This window comes from Leucopleurus acutus (assembly GCF_964270905.1).
Source record: "Leucopleurus acutus genome assembly, chromosome: 4".
NCBI classification, from domain to species: domain Eukaryota; kingdom Metazoa; phylum Chordata; class Mammalia; order Artiodactyla; family Delphinidae; genus Leucopleurus; species Leucopleurus acutus.
Genome location: NC_139146.1, coordinates 3,112,676 through 3,130,887, shown reverse-complemented (window position 1 = coordinate 3,130,887; position 18,212 = coordinate 3,112,676). Strand labels below are relative to the sequence as shown.

At 50.5% G+C, this 18,212-nt stretch overlaps 1 protein-coding gene across 1 annotated transcript in view; it reads right to left on the bottom strand.

Annotated features, from left to right (window-relative positions):
- ACOX3 (acyl-CoA oxidase 3, pristanoyl) overlaps positions 1-14,810 on the bottom strand; it is a 48,078-nt gene extending 33,268 nt beyond the window's left edge. Inside the window, exons 1-6 of the mRNA XM_082838967.1 lie at positions 14,689-14,810; positions 7,704-7,859; positions 7,163-7,393; positions 6,179-6,253; positions 5,599-5,688; positions 3,086-3,229 (exon numbers count right to left, since the gene is read on the bottom strand). Of these exons, the coding sequence (XP_082695093.1) occupies positions 3,086-3,229; positions 5,599-5,688; positions 6,179-6,253; positions 7,163-7,393; positions 7,704-7,847 (684 nt within the window). The 5' untranslated portion in view covers positions 7,848-7,859; positions 14,689-14,810. The remainder of the gene's footprint in view (positions 1-3,085; positions 3,230-5,598; positions 5,689-6,178; positions 6,254-7,162; positions 7,394-7,703; positions 7,860-14,688) is intronic.
- Between the last annotated feature and the right edge of the window lie 3,402 nt (positions 14,811-18,212).

Here is an 18,212-nt window from a genome sequence, read left to right as displayed (position 1 = left end):
AAACCAGAATTAAGTTAACGGTCTCCTCTTCTCAAAAGTATTAAATTTTATCAATTCACATATAACATTTCCCATAATATTTGGAGACTGTCCACCTGATGTGATATAACAAACCTGCAATGAATTATGCCCTCTGGTAGATACACCCTGCTACGTGTAAAGTAAATAAGCTACAAGGACACGTGGTATAGCACAGGGAATGTGGCCAATATTTAATAATAACTTTAAACGGAGTAAAATCTATAAAAATTTTGAATCACTGTATCGTACACCTGAAACTAAAATAACGTTGTAAATCAAGTATACCTCAATAAAAATACCACAAAAATTTTTTAATTAAAGGAAAAGAAGTATTGTACCTAAATAGCATAAGCCACTACACTGTTGAATTTTCCAATAAAAAAAATTATACCCCTCCACTTGTCAGCTAATGACCTGTGGCACATATCACATTCTAATTAAATAGTTTTGTGATGACTTATTTCAACCTCTCTTTCTGAGTAGACGGTAAACTCCACGAGGACAGGATTCATGCCACCCTCGAGCCTCCACTGGATATGCACTAAGTACACAGAGAGGATATGTCAGATGGAGGGCCGCAACATCCTACTGAGTGTTTAAAGCACAACGTGTAACAGAATCCAGAACACCGTGGCTCTACAATCTAAGAGCCGAAGACACTGAAAGACATTACATTCAAGTCCGATTTCCATAAGAAGTTCACTTCGGGTACAAATCTGTACTCCAGAAACAGTGTATGGTTGCCTTAGGTATCAAAAACTACACCTGGTCTGCAGGGGTTCATTGCAAATTGAAAAATAAGGACATGAGCACCAAAGGGAAATGGGTCAACTGGACGTCGTCAAAATTCAAGCCCTTGTGCGCAGAGGACGTTATCGAGAAAGTGAAGACAATTTTAGAACAGGAGGAAATATTCGCCCACCATCCATCTGATAAGGCTTAGTATGCAGAATATATAAAGAACCCTTGCGACTCACCAAAAATCACAAACAATCCGATTAAGAAAGGAACTGAGGGTCTGAACATACTACAACTGGATGATGACCAGACCACGTGCGAAAGCAGGGCTCTGACCCTCGGGCCGCAGCCGCCAGCCCCGGGAGCCAGCCTGCTGGGAGTCGGACCTGCAGGAGGGCAGACTGCTGTCTCTAGTGACAAGCCAGGAGGCCAAACAGCCACCGCTGGACAATCGGCCAGGACTCGATCAGTACTGACGGCCTCCCTAATCGTCGTCCTGCCTCCGACTCGGGACCAACCCCAGAAGGACCCGCCTGACCCCTGATCAGTCACCCGGGATGCCCCCCCTTCTAGACCCCCCCAGCCCTCCAGGCCTCCAGTCCCATCAAGCACCCTTAGCCCCCTTTTCTCCACTGGGAAGCTCGCCCACGCCTCTGCCTGCCTCTGGGTCTCTGCCAATAACACTCACGAAGGCTGACCCCCGGCTCAGCCAGCTCTGAGCAAACAGCCTTTGCTTTCTCAGTCCCTGCTTGGTTCCACAGGGCAAAGGATTTGAATAGACATTTTGACAAAGAAGATAGGCAAATGGCACAGGAAAATATGTTCCACATTGTTGGTTATTAAGAAAATGCAAATCAAAATCACAACCAGATACTGCTTCGTACCCACTAGGGTGGTTATGGGGGAAAAAAGGAAAATAACAAGTGTTGGTAAGGATGTGAAGAAACTGGAGCCCTCGGCATTGCAGGTGGGGATGTAAAATGGTGGAAACTAGTACGGGATTCTACAAAAAATTGAACACAGAATGACCATACGACACAGCAATTCCACGCCTAGGTACATACCCCGAAGAACTGAAGACTGGTGTGCAAACAGGCACTGCTCATGAACGTTGACAGTGACATTACTCCCAACAGCTAAAAGGTGAAACCACCCAACATCCGTCAACGGACGAATGCATACACAGACTGTGGACCGTCCACATAATGGACCATTCAGGCTCGAAAAGGAAGGGGGTTCTGGGACAGGCTGCAACGTGGAGGAACTTCAAAAACACGTGAAGAGAAAGAAGTCAGACACAAAAGGTCACACAGCGTGTGATGCGCTTTATATGAAACATCCCGAAGAGGGAGATGTGTAGAGACAGAAAGCAGACCACTGGCTGCCGGAGCCGGGGAGGGGGGCAGGGAGGCGGTGCTGAATGAGCGCGGGGTTCCTTCTAGAAAGGAAACGCTCCGAAACTAGAGAGATACAACATCGTGAATTCCCTAAATGCCACTAAATTGCTCACTTTAAAATGGTTAATTTTGGTAATTCCCTGGTGGTCCAGTGGTTCAGACTCTGCGCTTTCACTGCCGTGGCCGGGGTTCAATCCCTGGTCGGGGAACTAAGATCCCGCAAGCCACACAGGCGAGGCCAAGAAAATAAATTAATTTAATTTAAAAATAAATAAAATGGTTAATTGCATGTTACATGAATTTCAGCTCAATTTAAAAAAAAATGATGATTTTCTTCTCTCATGAGAGCACCGCCCCCGTCAGAAAAGTCTCTGAGAAGAAAAAATGTCAGAATGGGTCTGGGGGTGGGGGACGCAGGGTGTCATTCAGTATCCAGTCAGCCCAGAGAGGAAGGTCCTGGAGAACCCCCCAGAGCTCCAAGTCCAGGGGCACTGCAGCCGCCCTTGGCAGCGGGAAACAGGCCGGCCATCCCAGGCACCCCCGATGGCCAAAGCTCCGTTTGTGACCCAGGAAGGGGCTACATGAAAGCCCCCAAGTCAGACTTCACGTCGGGACTCCTGGAGCCCCTGAGACCAGCTACCAGAGCCTGGGGGGTGGGGACAGGCGTCCCACCATGCCAGTGTGGCCCCCAGGAGGATGGAGATCCTCCCCCAGCTGATCCTGGGCTCAGGGTTTCTCAGCGGCAGCACATGGACATTTGGGGCGGGTCAGGCTTCTGGCGGGGGTTGGCAGCAGGGCTGTCGTGTGTACTACAGCGTGTTTAAGGCACCCTTGGTCTGGACCCCAGATGCCAGAAGCACCCCGAACCCAGCTGTGATGAAAATGTCTCCAGACTGGCCAGACACCCCCTGGGTAACACCTGCCCTTACCTGCACGACGAAGGGGTGCAGCCCGTGGCACTGGCCCCCCGGCGTGTACAGCTGAGCAAACACCACCGCGTGCGTAGCCGTCTTGCCCAGATTGCCAACCCAGAACTTGGCGGCTTCGAAATCAGGGGAGTGTATGATGAGTTCCTGCACGAGGGAAAAAAATGAAAGTTACAGCTGGAGACTGGGGAATACATGGAATTTCTTTCTGTCTTTGACACACTCGATTTTCTCTGTTCAAAATCTCTTGAGGCAAGAGTAAGAAGAGGCTGCAGGTCATCTCCTGCGTGGCACAGGTCGCCCTGCTTTTACACAGAGCACGTCCTGGGTCTTACGACTTAAAGAAGCACCTTCCTATGGAAAACGACGACCAGTATGTCGGACAATAAAATATAAGCAAAATATCTTGGAAGCTGCCAACGCCCGACAGCATTTACCTTCCCAGCAAGCCCCCCCTGAACACGGCCTTTGGGAGGAGGCACGGGTCCCCTCCTCTACCTCATGCCTGCCTGACCCCTCATCCACCTCTGATTCACGACGTTCTGTCCCTCTGCTCGCCCTGTCTCTCCCACCTAAAGGCTGGGAGAGATGACGGGGGGATGACACCCCATGAGCCCAGGAGCATGAGGCAGACAAGCACAGGAATTAAAGAAGGAGCAGACAGGAGGGGACAGGTCCTCCGAGGACACAGCCAGGGCCTTGGGGAGGCAGGACAGAGCACGAGAGCAAGAGGAAAGCAGGGCTGGGGGCTGCCCCCAGGAGGCGCCCCAATGGAGGGCCCGGGAAACACTCCAAGGAGAGGGCGTCCTGGTCACTGGACAGACCGCGCCTGCGGGCAGCGGAGAGCGTGTCACCTCCCGCATAAATTCCCGAGGCCCCTGGAGGCCGGTTCCAGTTCAGCTCCCCTTGTTCTTGCAGGGCTCACAGGGAGAATTCCCTTCTGTAACCGGCGGTGTGTATGATTTTATAAACTGTACGTGTGCTACTGCATGAGATAATACACAGACAGCTTCCCCGCACCCTCCACACTCTCTCCTCACCTCCCCCCACCCCCGCGTCTCCACAGCCCTGGCACATCCAGCTTCTCCATGCCGGTGACCGTCGGCATCTCCCCTCCAGCATAAGAGTCCCACCGGCCTGCTCACCGCTGTGAGTCCAGGCCCTCACCGCAGCTTCTAGCGCACAGTAGGTGCTCAACAAATACCCGTTGTCTAGACCAACACAACCCGCGGCCCGTGGGAGGCTCGGGGATCCTAATCTTGACCCATCTGCACTTAAGGACAAACGCCAAGAGGAACGGGGTCAAAAACAACTGGCCTGTCCGCGTTCCACCCAGGCCACCAGGCCACCAGGCACTGACCTCTCTGCGCCAGAGCTGGAAGCCCCCCGTCCCCCCTACACCGAGAGCCCAGGGGCACGGGAGCCAAGGAAAGAGAAGGCCGAGAGCCAGAAAGACCTGGGTGCAGACAAAGGTATGTCGTGGCTTAAATGACGGGTAAGAACCCAAGAGGCCACGCGGCCTGCTCTCAGCCCCGAGAGCGTGGCTGACCCCCGGCTCTGCTCCCAGGCACCGCCCGGCAGCCTGCGGGGCGCCCACTGTGACCCCTGTCCACTGCTCCACTGTCCCTGCTCTGCCGGGGGCTCCTCGGGTTCATCCTCGAGCCCCCAGCCTGCAGCACGGCAGGCACACAGCCCACACTCGGCCGGCGCTGTCCCGTGAACGATGGCCGCGTGCTGAGCAGACGCACGGGACACGGCTTCGCTCTGCTGCACAGGACTCTGCCGACCCACACGACCAACTGGGCGGGCGGAGGCCAAAGGGTCCCAGGATCCCAGCAACGTGAGAAAGTGGCAGAAGGATGCGGGCCTCTGCGAGACATGGGGGCAAAGGGGCCGCAGGATGCGAGCAGCAGAGGTCACAGATCCCCTGCACGCCCCGTCCTCTCCACCTCCCTCCCTGCCGTCCGCCCCACACACCACGACCCCATCTGTTCACAGGCTCGCCTCCTCTAGAGCACGCGCCCGCTGACAGCAAGGACCGCCAGGGTCCCCCGGACATGCGCCACGAGAATCCACGAATGCAGGAGGAGTGCCAGGACCGGAGGGGCCGGGCCACTGCCCGAAAGAGCCTGGCCACAGGCAGGGGGATGCAGACAGACAGCTAGAGAGGGACAAGGGTCACAGGGAATCTTCTTTACTGTTTGTTCTACAAAGCAGGAGCAGACTGAACGGTTTACAAATCAAACACCAAACCTGGTAAACAAAGAAATAAATTGTACCAAATGGTAGCTCGTGCTTTCACCACATTCAAATGCCACCCAAATGCAAACCAGGACAGACTTCCGCGTGGGACTGGGTTTCACATCTCACAGCCTTTCTCTCCTAAGCTCCAGTGTTCTGCGTGAGAGAGCTCAGTGTGCACTCACGTAAAAAGACGGGTTTCCTGGCCTTACTACATGACAACACCACGTTTCATGCGCCCGAAGCCCAGAGGCAGACGGGCGCGCATCACCTGCCTCGGTGGCGGGGTCGTAGCGTGCGGTCGTCCGCATGGCCTTGGTATTACTCCCGTGGCTCACTTCAGTCAGAGCAAAACATCCAAAAATCTAATGTGGAGACAGAAAATGATGTAAGACGGGGGCCCCCTCCGTGGGGGGCCTGCCGACACCCCTTCCCTTACGGCCTCAACCCCCATCAAAGCCCCGAATCTCCATTTCCTATCTAACAACCAGTGACCTTACTGACCCATCCTGCCGTGCCGGCCGCCGGCCGCAGCTCCCGCCTGTGAGAACAGCGGGTTGGAAGAGCTGACGGCGGCCTCACTAAGTCAGCACGGCGGCAAGAACGGCTCCCGGGCAGCAGAAGAGAACGGAAGGCTTTACCTCGATAACGAAAACCTAAATTCCTGTAATGCTGGGGATGTGGCACACCCCAGTTTGGTAAACAACAGCCTTAGCTGTTTGGTGAAAAGTCTAAAAACATCATGAGATAAGAGGAGCATCCCTACCCCCTGCTGCAAGCTGTCCCTTCCACAAACCTCTAAGGGGAACAGGGAACAGGACGCGAGCTCACAACTTACCACGACCCTCAACTGACCTCCATACTGAAGATCTTTGGAAGATATTTGAAATGCCTTTCAGAACCAGAGCTGTAGATCGCTGATCCAAAGGTCTGAAAACAGAACACCATGACGTGAAAAGGTGGAAGCTAATGAGTGCGGCCGCCCTGGGACTTCACACCCACCCTACCATGGTCCCTCAGCACCACAGCATCCCACAGCGAGGTCATCAGGTTCCCAGAGGTAAGGGCACTGGTGTCCAAGGTCCAGGGTCCCCTGAGACACAGCCTTGAGCTCGTGGAGTGGCGAGACCTGGGTCCTTGTCCCAAGCAGTTTACGTGAGTTACACTGAACTGTGAGGGTCCATGAACAGCAAGGAGATGGGGCTTGGATGAGGGATGAGGGTGCAGGAAGGGCAGAGTGAGCCCACCTTTCCTTCACACAGCACGTGGATGAGGCCGCCTTCTCAAGTTCAGCTCTACCCACGTATTTGAGGCAGAAACACAGGCTTCACCTTTGACCTACTCTCCCCCCCCCTTCTTTCTCTCTCTCTCTCCCTCCCTTTCTTTCTTTTTTGGTATAAAGCAAAATTCCCAACGCTCCTGTTCCTATGGGGCTGTAACTTCACAGCACTGCACTTTATCCAAGGACTTAACGCGTAAATATTTGCATAAATGGCTGAAAAAACATTGGACTTAACGCGTAAATATTTGCATAAATGGCTGAAAAAACATTGGTCTTCTCACTAAAAGTCACAAGATCTGCCCCCACATTCTCATCTCTGCTTTTGCTTCCTATCTTATTTTCTAGAAATCTCTTTAAATGAATATTTCCCCAACGCACAGATCTCCCAAAACTTTAGAAGCAGGCAAACGCTGACAACCACGAACCCACAAAGGCACCTGTCTCCCTCTCACAGGCTGAGTGAGTTTTAGGTCCACGTGGACAGAGAGTCGTCGTGGCCCCGGGGCGCAGGGTGAGAGCGGGGATCCCTCTCCTCTCCTCTCCCGGGGCCGACTCACCAGCGTGTGCAGGAAGAACTTGGTGGCCAGGGACCAGTCGTACATGCCCAGGCACTGGATCAGCGCCAGGACCCTCAGCGGGCTCCCCAGCAAGTCCTCCACGCGGAGGAAGTCGTATTCGAAGACCCGCTTGCAGCGCAGGAAGTTCAGCTCCCGGTACTTCTCCAGCGAGAGACTGCCGGGGGGATGGGCGAAGAGGGGGTCGTTCTCCAGCGCCGAGAAGATGTTTTTCTGGAAACGCAGGGGGCGCGGAATGGCTGATTTGGAGGTAAAGTATGGAATGTCGCTATGCTCTGGCTTATGTGGACTTCTCGTGGCCACGTCTCATGGCCTCAGACGTGCAGTGTAACCCAGAAATGCAGGGACAGAGATGAGAGTCCTTCCCAGGGGAGAGCGGAGGGCCCCAGGCCTCTGTGTTCATGCATTCCCGGCTCCCTGTGATTCCCCGAGGGCCCGCCCCACCTTTCTGCCGAGGACCCAGCCACCCAGCAGACCCTGCCCGACCGCGAGGGTCCCCAGGCGCCGCCCAGCCCAGCCTCACCTTGAAGCGCAGCATGTCCGGCCCTTCCCAGAACAGCGCCAGTTCCTTCCAGGGGAAGGAGGCGCGGGCGCGGGCCGCATGCAGGGGCCCCCGGGGCAGGTCTGGCAGCACGGGGTCATCGCTCCCTTCCCCAAGGGGCGCCATCGCTCCCGCCACCTGCACAGACACATGAACCAAGTCAGCTCGTGTCCTACTCACACCATCACCAACAACGGCACGTGTGCAGCAGGCTGTGAAGGGCAAACGAGCTCTGACTGTGAAGGGACAGCCGGCGGGGGCCACAGAGCTGACGGCCATCCTCCCGGAGAGGAGGTGAGCGCTCCGCGTTTCTATTCCTGAACCAAGGTGATGAGGCGTTGGACGGGGGCAAAGGGCAGCCCAGGGCCGGCGCTGTGAAGCACCAGGGTCCAGGGCTCTGTGTGCTACAGCCTGGCCTGAAGACACCTCGCCCCCGCCGGGCCATCTAGACCGGTGGCCCGGGAAGCCTCGCCCTGGAGTCGAGCCAGCGCTGGCCAGTGCACTCTGGCCACACCCTTAGGGTCCCCTTGAGCCCGCCTGGACGGGGGATGCCCGCCCAGAGCCTGGACGGGGGATGCCTGCCCAGAGCCCGGATGGGGGATGTCTGGCTTCTACTAACAGAGCAACCCAGCTCTCTTGACCAAAGGTTCGATCTGGAATTTTCTGAGCAGACTGGCTCCTCTTCCACAGTGCCTGGGCCAATGAAGCCAGGGACGGGAGACGCTTGTGAACACAGACCTAGAGGGCCACCAGGAGAGCAGAGTCCCCAGCTCAACTCTCTAGGGCCCAAGGGAACCTTTAAGTCCTTCTAGTTAAACATTAGACTAGTCTAGGATGTCGGACTCTGAGTATGACGGTCAAGGTTGCTGATACACAATGGGAAAGTGGTCTCTACTGGTGAAGCACCTCTGTCTTCTGTGTGTGTGACAGAGGAAAAGATGGGAAGGGGCACATCTGACCGCCCACTTGTGTGTCAGGGATGATGCCTCGACAGACTGCAGCTTACATCGCCCCCCAAACTGTGAGCCAAGTACTACTGGCCCTCTCGAAAGATGCAAGAACCCCAGCTCAGGGAGGCTTGCTGTCTTTTGGGAACCCCCACCGCTGAGAAGTGGTAGAGAAGGGACCTGAACCCAGAGTCTGAGCCCAAGGCAAGCTCTTCAGGCACCGCTTTAAGATGCTGGGGAAAACCACAGACTAAACCTAGAGCAAGCAGAAAGGAAGAAAATAAAAGATTAGAGCCCAAAGTATGGGATAGAAAAGAGAAGATCAACAAAAACAGAAGTTGGTTCTTTGAACAGACTGACAAAAAACTTTCAGCTTTTTGACCCAGTTAAAAAAGAGGGAAAACACAAATTACTCACTTCAGGAACCAAGGAGGGGCTATGACTACCGACCTTAAAGAAATAAAAAGGATTCTAAGGGAATCCTATGAACCACTGAATGCCAACAAGTCCGGTACACTCCATAAAATGGACAAATCCCTCAAGAGACACAATCTACCAAAACTGACTCATGAAGAAACAGAAAATGTGAATAGACCTATAACAAGTAAAGAGATTGAATTAGGAATCCATAAACGACACACAAAGAAAAGCCAGAGGCCTTCGGGTGTGAATTCTACCAAACATTTGAAGAAGAATACCAGTAATCTACAAACCCTTCCCCCCATTTCCCACCCCCCGCAAAAAAAAGAGGAAGGAACGTGTCTGTAAAATGTTCCATTAAGCCAGTCTTCCCTTGAAACCAAAACCAAAGACATCACAAGAAAACTACAGACCAACACCCCTCGTGAATATAGCAGAAGTCCTCAATAAATCTTGCAAACTAAATCCAGCAACATACAGAAAAGATTATACACCATGACCAAGTGAAATTTATACTAGGAATGTAAGGCTGATTCAACATTTGAAAATCAATTCATGTAATACACCATATCCACAGAATAGAGGACAAAAAACACATGGTCATATCAACAGTTGCAGAAAAAGCATTTGACAAAAGTGAACACCCTTTCATGATAAAAACTCAATAAACTAGAAATAGTTTGATAAAAGCTATTTAATCTGATAAAAGGCATCTACGAAAACCCCATAGCTATCATTGTACTTAAATATGAAAGACTGAATGCCTTTCCCCTAAGATCAGGAACGAGACAAGGATGTCCACTAACTCTTCTAGTCAACACTATACTGGACGTGCTAGTCGATGTAATTAGACAAGAGATGAAATTAAAGGCATCCAGATTAGAAACCTATCTCTATCTGCAGATGACATGCCTCTGTATACAGAAATTCCAAAAAATGGTTAGAATTAATAATATCAGTTCAGCCAGTTTGCAGGGTACAAGGTCAGTAAGCAAAAGTCAACTAGTTTCGGGACTTTCCTGGTGGTCCAGTGGGTAAGATTCCATGCTCCCAATGCTGAGGGCCTGAGTTCGATCCCTGGTCGGGGAACTAGATCCTGCATGCATGCCATAACTAAGAAACCCACATGCAGCAACTAAAGAGCCTGTGTGCTGCAACTGAGACCTGGCGCAGCCTAAATAAATAATAAATAAATATTAAAAAAAAAAAGTCAACTGGTTTCTATATACTAGCAACGAACAACTCAAAAATGAAATTAAGAAAACAATTCCATCAACAACAGCATTAAATATGATAAAATACTTGGAAATAAATTCAACAAAAGAAGTGCAAAACTTGTACTCTGAAAACTATAAAACATTTTTGAAAGAAATCTAAGACCTAAATAAGACTGCCCTGGTGGCGGAAGTCTTGTACCCCTTGTTAACGGATCAGAAGACTTAATATTGTTAAAATACCAATATTCCCCAACTCATCTACAGATTCAGCGTCATCCCAGTCAAAATTCTAGCTGGGCTGTTTTGCAAGAATTAAAAAGCTGACCCTAAAATTCATATGGAAGTGTAAGGAACTCAGAATAGACAAAAACACCTTGAAAAACAAAGTTGGAAGGTTCACCCTTCTTCTTGATTTCAAAATTTGCTACAAAGTGACGATAATGGAGACACTGTGGTACCGGCATAAAGATAGACATATTTATCAATGGAATAGGATTGAGAGTCCAGCAATAAACCTTAACATGTAGGGTCAATTGCTTTTTGAGAAGGATGCCAAGACAATTCAACGGAGAAAAACAGTCTTTTCTCAAATGGGGCTGGGGCAGCTGAGTAACCACATGCAAAGGAATGAAGTTGAACTCTTTCCACATACATACACAAAAATTAACTCAGAATGGATCACAGATCTAAATGTAAAAGCTACAACTATAAACTCAGAAATATATATAAGAGTAAATCTTTATAATTTCAAGATAGGCAAAGCCTTCTTAAAGATGATACCAAAAGCACAGGCAACATAAGAAAAAATATACATATTGGACTTCATCAAAATGAAAATGTTTTGCTGCAAAGGACACCATCAAGAAAGTGGCACATCAAAACTACAATGAGGTGTCACCTCACACCGGTCAGAACGGCCGTCATCAAAACATCTACAAACAATAAATGCTGGAGAGGGTGTGGAGAAAAGGGACCCCTCCTGAGCTGTGGGTAGGAATGTAAACTGGTACAGCTGAGACAGGCCTGGGACCTGGGACCCTTTGCTGCAGTGCTGGCACCTGGACAAACGTCTCCTTGGGCCACAAAATACAAAGAAACTATAAGGGACTAAAAATAACTGTGTGTATGCCCATTTGGGGCAAATTATGGACAACAAGATACAAAAAGCCCGAAAACCCAACTGCCACTTCTGAAGAGCCGGGAGCAAAAGCAGGGTACCGAGCACGCCCCCTGCACTCAACCCCCGCTAAGGGGTGGGCAAACCTCCTAAGCCACCCCTCCGGCTCGACCCCTGTACACACCCCTACCCTCACCCCATATAAGGAAGCAGCTCGCACCCCCTCAGGGAGCGAGCCAGCAAGGGTACCTGTTTTTTGCTCCCCTCTGCTGCAGCAGGGGTCCCAATAAAGCCTTGTTTGAATTTCTTGTCTGGCCTCTGATTAATTTCTATTGGTTGGGGAAGGCCAAGAACCCTGGTCACTCTCACAGCCACTATGGAAAACAGTATGGAGGTTCCTTAGAAAACTAACAGAGTTGCCGTATGATCCAGGAATCCCACTCCTGGGCATATACCCGGAGAAAACCATAATTCAAAAAGACACACGCACCCCAATGTTCATTGCAGCACTATTTACAACAGCCAGGACATGAAAGCAACCTAAATTTCCATCAACAGAAGAACGGATAAAGAAGATGTGGTACATAGATACAATGGAATATTACTCAGCCATAAAAAAGAACAAAATAATGCCATTTGCAGCAACGTGGAAGGACCTAGAGATTGTCATACTGAGTGAAGTCAGTCAGACACAGAAAGACAAATATCATATGATATTGCTTATATGTGGAATCTAAAAAAAAGGTACAAATGAACTTATTTACAAAACAGAAGTAGAGCCACGGATGTAGAAAACAAACTTATGTTACTGGGGGCAAGGGGGAGGGAGGGATAAACTGGAAGATTGGGACTGACACATACACACTACTATATATAAAATAGATAACCTATAAGAACCTGCTGTCTAGCACAGGGAACTCTACTCAATACTCTGTAATGGCCTATATGGGAAAAGTATCTTAAAAAAAAAAAAAGAGTGGCTATATATACAACTGATTCACTTTGCTGTACACCTGAAGCTAACACCACATTGCAAATCAACTATACTCCAATAAAAAAATGTTTTGAAAAGTGAAATGACAACCCAGAGAATGGGGGAAGAGATCTGAAAATCATATATTGATAAGGGACTTGTACCCAGGCTACACGAAGAATCTTAAAACTTAATAATAAAGCCAAATAACCCAATTTAAACGGCTCAAATAGACATTCTCCAAAGATATACGAATGGCCAACACGTTCATGAAAAGACTCTCAACCGCATTAGCCATCAGGGAAATGCAAATCGAAACCAAAATAAGATACCACTTTGCATACCCTAGGATGGCCATGGATCAGAAAGATAGATAATAACAAGTGTTGATGAGGATGCGGAGAAACCGGAACCCTTATACATTGCTGGTGGGAATGTAAAATGGTGCAGTGACTTTGGAAAATTTGGTCATCTTTCAAAAGCTTAAGTATACTGTTACCACATGACCCGGCAATTCCACTTCTAGGAATATAGCCAAGAGAAATGAAAATAAATATCCAAAGAATATGCCTAGCAGCATGTATAATAACCCCAAAGTAGAAACAACCCATATGTTCATCAATAAGATGTAGTCTGTCCGTACAATGAAATGTGATTTGCCACAAAAAGGAAGGCAGTACTGGCATATGCTACAATGTAGACGAACCTTGAAAACATGATGCTGAGTGAAAGAAGTGAGACTTGAAAGATAACAGACCGCATGATCCCATTTAAGTGAAATGATCAGATAGGGTAAAAAGAGAGAGACAGAAAGTAGGTTAGCAGCTGCCAGGAGCTGGGGAAGTGGGAAGATAAGGATTGTGACAACTAATGTGTCCAAGGTTTCTTTTGGACTGATGAACATGTCCTGGAATTAAACAGCGGGGTTGGTTGCACAACTCTGTGAATACAGGATAGGGAAAACCACTGATCTGTACACTTTAGATGGGTGAATTGTACAATGAGTTATAGCTCAATAAACAGGTTAAATTTAAAATAAAATAAAATAAAAAGTAAGGCACAGCTCTTGGCAGAGACCAAGTGCCCCCAAATATAAGCTACAAAGTCCAAGGGAACTTTGTATCTTTCTGGACTTCCCTGCAGGTGGCCCCACCCCTTGGTTGGTCCAGAACACCACATTTCTCCTGCCTCTGCAGCTCCTCTTCTGTCTCCTTGCAGACTGGGCCTCAGCCACTCTCGCCCTGCATCATCTCATCCGTTTACACTGACTTAATTCACCAAGGGCTCCCAACTCCACACCTCCAGCCCCATGTGCTCACTGGCAGCTTCCTGGACACCCCTCTCCTCTCACGTTCCAGAGGTCCTCAAACTCTGAATGTTCGGCATGGAACTCACCCTCAGCCCCTGGCTCTACCTGTCCCCCTGCAGGGCCAGTTCTTTGCTGCCAGTGGCCCAAGGGTTAGTTGATCAATAAACCCAAGTGTCATCCTGGAATTCCCTTCTCCTTTGTGCCCCATAATCCAATTAGTTTCCAAGCCTTCCTCCCCCCCCACCCCCCATTGCACCTCTTTAATGCCAACGGAACCCTTTCGTTTCTCGTTGCTCCTATTACATCTATCATAATAACCTCCAATTACTGAGCAAACATTGCGTGTGGGTGGGTGTGTTAATCTCACACGTTGCTAACAGAGACTGAATAGTTGATCTCCACGGTGCTGGCAACCCCAGTATAATCAGTACTCTCACTTTACACATGAGGAAACCGCAGCTTGTCAGAGTGGAGTAAATTGCCCAAGGTCTTAACGCTGTCATCAGGCACATCCCACCCCAAATGCCAGGATTCTAAGCAGCAAAATGCCGCCTGAGGTCACCAACAGTACTGCATGATGGTTCAGCTGTTACATACGAGGATCTGAAGCCAGACGCCTGGTGTCAGATCCCAACTGTAGAGCTTACGCGTCGGGCGAATTTGGCAAAGTCACGTCACCTCTCGGGGGTGATGACAACACGGTAAGGCTAGTCCTGTATCTAGTCTGCAGGCTGTTGCCATTCACGGGGGCACTTGGAGCAGTTCCCGGCATGGAATGTCCATACCATTATTGTGGCAACAGCCGCTCGCAGACAATTTCAGAGATGGCCCTACCATGCGGATCCGATCATTCTCCCTTTAGGTGACCTCAGGGGACAATGTCGTAACTCCTCAAAACGTCTCGCGCAGTTACCCGCCCGGCCGCCGGCCCTTGCAGCCTCTGCGCCCAGCAATCCCGCGCGGGACACACGTTTGCCCCCGGACCTTTGCACGTGCCGCCCCCACGCTCCCGGGCTAAGGCGGGCTGGACCTTCGGAACGCGCCAGGCCCTCCGGCTCGCGAGTCCTCGCACCGCCCAGCGAACACAGAAGGCGCTCACCGCTCGTCCCCGGGACACAGACCGAAGTCCCACACGAAGAAGAGCGCGCGCAGCCGCAGACAGGCCCTGCCTTCCGCACCGCCGCGGTTCTCCTCCCCCGCCCCCTGACGTCATCTCACCGCGCCGCCCGCCCCGTCGCCCGGGAAACGCAGGACGCGTCCGCGCGCGGAGGCCGCTGAGGCTGCGCGCAAACGGGGCACTTTCCTCCGACGGTCCCTGGCGATCTTCCCAGTGGACCTTCCTGCAGAAGAATCCCGGGGATTCTGTTCCCTCTCTGGTTTTAGGACACTGCTTGACGTGCATTTGACAGGGAACGTGCTTTGGACATCTCTAGGTAGAATTGGGTGGACATAATGACTTTTTGGGCAGTGGCGAGGTGGGGAGAGAAGGGGTCACACGCTACTCAGGGTTGTTTTGCTGGGTAGGTAGAGATGCCCTGGAGACCGACATAGGAGGAGCCACCTGGGGGAAGAGAAAGGGAGTTCTGTCTTGCATATGTTTTCTTAGCTACTTCCTGGTAAAGCTGCCAGGAGCTGGTGTGAGCAGTAGGGTTAGGGTGCAAGCTCTTTCGGTAACTCAGCTGACGATGATCTGGCTGTCCTCTGCTGGGGCTCTGCCGTCAGTCCCCATCCGCCCACTCTTGTCCTTTTGACATCTGTCCCACTCCACCCTGTTAGGCACACCCATTCCCTGCTCATTTTGAGTCATTTGCTCTGTTGGCCATTGTTGGTAACTGCAATTATCCGAACACATTGTTAACACTAAAGTCTCCTCCAAAACTCTGGCCACTTGTCTCTCCTTATCCCCTTCCTCCTTTCTCTCCCACAACCACCACCTCCCTTACCAGTTCAGGATCCAGAGAAGAGTGGTTGGAAAGGAGTCACCAGGTCACTGGGTTGGGATGGGCCGTGATGATTTGGTACCAAGTATGGTCCTGTCACAGCTCTGCCAGGACCACAAGCGCCAACCTCCTTCCCCGTAGTAAATCTACATCAAGTAGTAGGCAGCTGACAATGGTATTGGGAAAGAGTTATGCAATTCACTATGGTTTTGTATGAGATGCACACAGAAAGCGCCGAAGCTTTGATCTTCATGGCAAGTGTTACACGCATGAGTCAATGAAAGAATTTATTTTTGGAAATCATAAACCTAACAATTCAATCCAAAGGGTTTAAATACTGAAGGAGGCTTGGCATCAGGGGAGTGTCTGGCTGAGGACCTAGAAAGTAATGGGGAGGATGGGCTCCTACTGAAGTGGCGTGAAGCCCATGTTCAGTCAGCACGATAGGGCTGGCACTCAGGACACTCAGAGCCTAGAGGGCCTTCCCACTGAAGCCTCAGCCGCTGCTTTCCCTGAGCTCCACCGGCGTCCGGCACTTAGATGTTGAGGACCCAGTCTGGAGGGTGTTTGGGAGTCCCACCTGGGTATCTCTAGAGTCACACTGTCCAGTACAGTAGCCACTAGCCTCATGCGCCTGTTTTAATTCAAATGTGCATTAGTTAAATACCTTTCACATTAAGTTCCGCAGTTGCATTAGCTACAGTTCACATGCTCCATAGCCACATGTGGCTGCTGTTTCAGACAATGCAGACATAGAACATTTCCAACCTCACTGGAAGTTCTCTAGGCTATCAGTATCCTGAGACCACTCCCAACCCCAGGCCACGGCTTGCAACCTTGACCTAAGCATGGCTCTGACACACTGCCTTCCCTCACGGACATTTTCACTCAGAAATTATCACTGGGTGTGTCCAGTGTGCCAAAAACTAAGCTAGGGCTATGGTGGCAAACAAGCCAGATAGAGTTCCTGACCTAAGGACGCTTGTGTTCCAGAGGAAGGAAACAAAACACACTACAACGCTTGGATAATTACAAGAAAACAAAACCGGGCAATAAGATATGAGGTGTCTGGAGGGTTCTTTTTTTGGTGGGGCGGGGGTCGTTCGGGAAGCCCTGTCTGAGGAGAGGACATTTAATCTGAGCTCTTAATTGGGAGAAAATAGGGAACGAGCATTCCAGGCAGAGGGAACAGAGTGGGAGAGAGGGGAATGAGCTTCCAAGTTCCAAGGACGAGAAGCACCCCGTGCAGGACTTAGCAGGTGAGGGAAGGGAAATGAGGTGGCAAGGGAGGCAGGAACCAGCTCGTGTGGGACGTCGGAGGCAGGAGGCCAAGAGGCAAGAGCCCAAGAGGCAGGATACGTGCAATTTTGATTCAATGTGTGGGCTTCTGGCAGGGAACTGGCATGAGCTTATGCAGGGATACCGCCCCCATCGAACTGGAATTTTCCACCTCCCCCTAAACATTGGTCTCTGGATTTATGACCTCTCATTGCTGCACTCAGGTCCAACTGCTTGCCACTTGAAAGCTGATACTTGAGAGGCAGGTGTTGGTGTAAAGGAAAGTTTGCTTTATTCAGGAGTCAGCAACCAGGGGAGAAGGTGGACTCCTGTCCAAAGGCCAACTATCCACAGCCAATCAGCAGGCAAGGCCTTTTATTTTTACTTTTTATTTAATTAATTTACTTTTGGCCGCGTTGGGTCTTTGTTGCCGCGCAGGCTTTCTCTAGTTGCGGTGAGCGGGGGCTACTCTTCGTTGAGGTGCGTGGGCTTCTCATCGTGGTGGCTTCTCTTGTTGCGGAGCACGGGCTCTAGGTGTGCGGGCTTCAGTAGCTGTGGCTCACGGGCTTAGCTGCTCTGTGGCATGTGGGATCATACCCGACCAGGGATTGAACCCACGTCCCCTGCACTGGCAGGCGGATTTCCTACGCCACCAGGAAAGTCCCAGAGGAGCCTTATAGTGTAAAAAAACCTTCCCTCCTTCTGCAGCCTCTGCACCCCGTTTATCTTGACTGTTGCACTTTTCATATTCCTTGATCATTGTCTTACCTGTCTGCCTCCTCTGTCGCCCTGAAGGTTCCTCAAGGGCAGGATCTTCCTTCGCCCTGCATCCTCAATACTTAGCCCAGGTCCCTCCACCTGTTAGCAACTAATAAGGTTTGTAATTATTAATCTTTTGGCTATCCCATCTGGCTAAACATCTTTGGATAGCGGCGGAGGTTGAATTATGTCTCCCCCCAAAGACTTGCCAAAGTCCTAACCCACCGTACCTGTGACCTTATTTGGAAACAGGGTCTTGGCAGGAGAAGAGACGCAGAGAAACACAAGAAGGCCACATGACCATAGAGACAGCGATTAGAGTTAGTGGCCACAAGCCCAGGAACACTTAAAATTGCTGGCGACCCCCAGAAGTTGAGAGGCAAGAAATAGATTCCCCCTCCGAGCTTTCAGATCTGTGAGAGAATAAATTTCCGTTGTTTTAAACCATCCATTTTGTGGTAATTTTTTATGGCGGCCCTGGGAAAGCAATACAGACAGCATGAAAATCAACTCCGTGGTCAAAGACTATGA